This window comes from Sinocyclocheilus rhinocerous, unplaced genomic scaffold (assembly GCF_001515625.1).
Source record: "Sinocyclocheilus rhinocerous isolate Xijiao unplaced genomic scaffold, SAMN03320098_v1.1 scaffold872, whole genome shotgun sequence".
NCBI classification, from domain to species: Eukaryota; Metazoa; Chordata; class Actinopteri; order Cypriniformes; family Cyprinidae; genus Sinocyclocheilus; species Sinocyclocheilus rhinocerous.
In genome coordinates, this window is record NW_015639510.1 from 181,635 (window position 1) to 186,732 (window position 5,098).

At 40.3% G+C, this 5,098-nt stretch overlaps 2 protein-coding genes across 2 annotated transcripts in view; both read right to left on the minus strand.

Moving 5' to 3' along the window:
• LOC107751267 (stomatin-like protein 1) overlaps positions 1–581 on the minus strand; it is a 7,155-nt gene extending 6,574 nt beyond the window's left edge. Inside the window, exon 1 of the mRNA XM_016566944.1 lies at positions 289–581. Within this exon, the coding sequence (XP_016422430.1) occupies positions 289–466 (178 nt within the window). The 5' untranslated portion in view covers positions 467–581. The remainder of the gene's footprint in view (positions 1–288) is intronic.
• A 402-nt stretch (positions 582–983) lies between these two features.
• Positions 984–5,098, minus strand: LOC107751268 (nuclear receptor subfamily 2, group E, member 3). The gene is made up of 8 exons (XM_016566945.1): positions 4,697–5,098; positions 4,279–4,429; positions 3,891–3,994; positions 3,540–3,812; positions 2,071–2,252; positions 1,587–1,827; positions 1,364–1,469; positions 984–1,264 (listed from the first exon to the last, which is right to left on the minus strand). The coding sequence occupies exons 1-8, from the start codon at positions 4,785–4,787 to the stop codon at positions 1,126–1,128; spliced, it is 1,287 nt and encodes a 428-aa protein (XP_016422431.1). The 5' UTR covers positions 4,788–5,098; the 3' UTR covers positions 984–1,125.

A 5,098-nucleotide genomic window follows, 5' to 3' on the forward strand; every position in this document is an offset into this window, starting at 1 on the left:
GATAATATAATAATATAATTATAATAATAATAATATAATTATAATATAAATACACACACACATATATATATATATATAAATTTTATACTATTGTATATATATAAATAACAAAAGAATACAAATATTATAAACATTATGTCATAGGATAACGTTACAATATAGCATTATAATAGTATTACATTGGTTAAGTATGAATCGCGCACACACACACAAATACTGTTCTAAACTATAGTCATATTTACTTATTTAATATGTGCACCGTAATGTGTGTGACCGTGGAGTGAATACCTGTGAAGTCGTTTTGAGAGACTTTAGGCACATAATCAAACGAAAGTCCTCTCTGATCATAATTATTGTGAGCGAATGCAGCATGAGATGAAAACAGTCCAGGAGTGTCACTGTACACTGCATCTCTCTGCGACAGACACTGATACTCATAACCTGAAGACTTCCCGAACATTGTCATGCCGTGTCAGAAGAGATCGCTCCCTCCGTGATACATATGACCTTATATTATTGTTATTTTGAGCTCAATCCATGGAGACAGCCAAAAACAAGAAGCACTTCCGCGTTTTGCGACGTAACGTCACGTGCTGAGGGCCAATGCAACGGCGCCCTCTAGAGTACCGGAAGTGACATGCATCATTAAAAAGGATTGCTTCTGCAAATAAAATTGAATTCTGAAAGATTAATAATATATTTTATTTATACGTCCTACAAATATGAGGCATATCTTTCAGCTTTTACAAAAGTGCCCCCTTCAAAAGGGGCATTTGTTAACAATTTATTTTAAACTGATCATTAAACATATTCTAAATAATCTTGCATTATAATGGCCTTGACAGGCAATCTGCATTCTCAACATGATATACATAAACAGGCTGTGCCAAATATCTGAGATTCCAAATAATGGAGATGCATAGCAATATTATAAGTATAAAAACTACAGTAACACAAATAAAAAGAGACATAAAATTACATAATGAGACAAAATAAGCAACCTATGCAAAAGAATAACGTGGCTTACATACATTAGCGCTTTTTTAGCATTCAGGCAGATTCATTGGCATCGTAACTATCATGGCAGTAAAGCAAAGCACCTAAATTCTTGAGGATTTCATTCCTCTAAAAACAGTCTTTGAACATGTCACACAGTAGTTTCTCCATGGGCGTGTTCCCGATGGTTCTCTGGAAGAAGAGTTGCTCGATTCTTTCCGAACTCACAAAGTGAAGGGATGGAAGGAGAAGCAATAGTCTGCCGAACCTAAGGAAAGTGATTCATAAGAATAATTTGCATTAGCGTCCACTCTCAAAAACACAGTTTAACTTCTTTATGCAAATGCATGCTTGTATATTTGCTCACCTGCCGACTTGACTGGGGTAAAGAGTGTGGATATGTTGAGCTAGCAGCACTTGGGACTGATCCTGTAGGTTCTCCACCTGTTCTGGGTCTTTAAGTCCTCGTGTTTCTGTTACAGAATGCAAAGATTACTCACCCAGAACAACATTTATACCCCACTAGCTCAGTTCTTGTAATGTAGGCTATCATTTATGCCCCCTTGTGGCAAGAAGAGGGAAAAACCTACCTGGTTTAAACAAAACAATGGCTTTCAAGCATGCAAACTCAGTCGGATCCACTTGCAGGGGCTTGAAGTGGCTAAATACTTCTTGCAGGACCCTCACATCCGCTGCCGAGGGGCTTCCCTTGCCCTGTCCTGGGGGTGAGAGGTCCGGCAGGGACAGCAGGGGGCAGTTGTCCAGAGGTAGCGACCACTGAACTGCACACAGAAGAAACAGCTCACTCCATGCTTCCTCAAGTAGAATCACCTTAAATCACAAAGAGTGCTGGGTTAAAATTTATGGATCAGTAAATTGAAGTTAGGCAGATTAATCAACAATATTTGCTATTTTGAATGGCACTTGCAGATTATTGTGCCTACCGATTATACCGTATAACTAAAAAAAACTACGTAACTATGTTTCTTTGGCTTGAAATCCCTCTGTTTCTGGATTAACAAATCAGAAAATACTCATCTGGTGGTAGTAGAGTGAGGAATAATAGGCTCTCACCTGGTCTCTGAAAGGTAGATGGGAAAACACCGGCAAGTTCTTTGCCCATTTAACAGACATGAAGAGCAGGCGGGCTGAGGTTTCATATACACTCTCTGGTCCGCGTGAGGGGTAGAGAGCACTGCCGTACTCTGGAGAACTCCTCTCAGGTTCATTACTGGTCACATCGATGTTCTCATCCACTGTAAACACAGTTGAAAAGGCCAGCTTAGACCAGCATAAACTTCCCTGCTGCTCTAGACTAGTACAGTGATGTTGGTCTTGCTGGCAGACTAACTCTGTCTAGCCATGGACTCTGTCCGAAACCTAAGGCACTGTTGCCTCGCTATCTAGTCAGTCAATGACTTATCAGGTAGCATTCTGTGGATTCAGATACCTCATACATATATATATAACTGTACCTTTAGGAGTACAACTTTTATGAGGAAAGTACCCTTAAAAGGACATATTTGTACCTTATATACTTTTAGGGGTATTTAAGGTACAAAGATGTCCCTTAAAGGGTACTTGCCAAGAGATAGTTGTTGTACTCCTAAAGGTACAGTAATATTCTGTGTATGAGGTACACAGTACTTTAGAGTAGTGATATGTACTCTTAAGGTACTAATATGCACCTTTAGGGTCAAATAAGGTACAAAGTTGTCCATTTTAAGGGTACACTCTCAGCTACAAAAGCTGTCACTCTACTGTACATTTTCAAAAGGTACTACATTGCACCTTTTAAGTACTAAAATGCACCATTTAGGTACTAATATGCAGTGTTTGGGGTAGTGCATTACGAGTAACGTGAGTTATGTAATCTGATTACTTTAGTCAAGTAACTAGTAAAGTAATGCATTACTTTTAAATTTACAAGAAAATATCTAAGTTACTTTTTCTAATAAGAAACGCAAGTTACTTTGTTTTCCCATTTATTCACTGACACCTCTCTTGTCCTTTGTTGAGAGAAATCGGGAGTAAGTGCGGAGGCACTTCCTTAAGCCTGAGGCTCATTAATTTCACTTTTGGCATGAAAGAGCCTTTACAATTGCCAAAAATATAACTTTTGTTTTTTTATTTTATTAAAAATAAATAAGGAAGCCCAGCTCAGGTGACAAAAAGTAACACAAAAGTAACGTAATGCATTACTTTCCATAAAAAATAACTATGTTACGCAATTAGTTAATTTAGTATGGCGTAACACAATATTGTAATGCATTACTTTTAAAAGTAACTTCCCCCAACCCTGCTAATATGCACCCTTTAGGGATAAATAAGGTACTATATGGTATAAGGTAAGAGTGTAGAGAGGTTTCAGGCTGCCTTCTATGGCACCATAACATCATAAATACATCTACAACAAATTCAAAGTTCAAAGTGAGCTTTAGGCAAATATTTGATGTATCTTCAGATCTCCAAGGTTTTGGACATAGGCATGGTGTTCACCAACAAAACTTTTCTAGGTTGACCAAGGTGGTGTCATTCCTTACCGTCCTCTGGTTCCAGCTTGGCGCAGGTCTCGGCTGTCATCAGGCTGGCCATGAAGCGATGTCCATTCTTGGGGCTGTTGGAGAGCTGGCTAGTATCTGTGGAGCTGATGCTGGAGCTGATGGAGGAGCCCAGCAGTGGGCGGTTGATCACAGAGCAGGTGGACGAGGAGGTGGGTTCCAGGGTGGTGGTGAGGTGCTCCTTTTCCTTGTCCATATCCAGTGCGTCTAATCTGACTTGAGCGGTGCTGCGGGGCTGACGCTCATTCTGAACAGCTGAGGGGAGATGGACGGAAAGGTTTAGAAAGTGAAGACAATGAGGAAGAAGAGGATGCTTTTAAGAAGTTAACTCACCATCCTTGTTCATGCCAGCTTGAAGGCATTTCTTTAAGCGACAGGCCTGGCACTGATTCCGATGGGCTTTGTCGACGGGACACATGCCTGTACCAGCTTGACATCTGTAAATTTCAGTATCAGGAAGGTTAAGGTAGGTTCTACCTTTAAGCTTCTCTTCTCCCAACTTTGAACACTCTCAGAAAAAAAGGTACAAAAGCTATCACTGGGGAAAAGCTATACCTTTTCAAAAGGTACTAATATGTAAACCTTAGGTAAAAATATGTTCCTTTAAGGTACTACAATGCACCCTTTAGGGGTAAAGAAAGTACAAAGGTGTAGCTCTTGAAAGGGTACCGTCCCATTGACAGCTTTTTTCCGAGAGTGAATATGCAAGGTGTTTTCTCACCTGTAGATGAGTCTGCGCCTCACACTGCGCTTGAAAAAGCCACTGCAACCATTGCAAGCATATATCCCGTAGTGTTTCCCACTGCTGGTGTCAGAACACACTTTACAAAGAAGTCCTGAGTTCAGGATCTTGCCAGGAGCGGGGCTTTTACCTGGGAAAGCATAGGAAACAGGGCGCAATTGCTTATTCAAAATCCAATCATTAGGAGTTGATAATAACAAGACAGCATTTACTTGGCATGCCATACTTGCTAAAGTAAACCTTGCTTGAGAATATAATATTGTATTTTAGGACTTTATTAAATATATTCAAACAGATATTCAAGAATACCAAAAAGTTTGAAGGGTACTTGCTTGCAAGAGTCTTTACCACTACTTGCATGTCCACTACAAGCTAAACTGAAGAAGCAGTTACTCACCATCTTGGCTGTCATCCGTAGAGTTGCTCCTGGAAGACTCTGTTGGTGATGCAAATGGTATCATGGACATTTCTGACATTAGATCCTCCATTCAATGTAGTGAAGAAGTGTACCCTTAGAAGAATTTGGCTTTTGGGGCCAAAATATCTTTCCCAGGTAGGTTGACTGGAATCCTAGAGGGTCTTCCAAGAGATCCGTCCAGTCGTGAGAATTGTGCCAATGTTAGATGTTTCTTCAAAGTCCTTCAGTCTCTATCCTGATGGTCCTTTCTTGACTCTGGGTGTCTCTGACGTCTAGAACTTCTTGTTTGATGCTTTTGTGAAGAGCAGTGAGGTCTGTCACCTCCTCCTGGTGCTGGACAGTGAGTGACTCTGAGGCTACCGTGGGCTCCCTAAAGGAAGA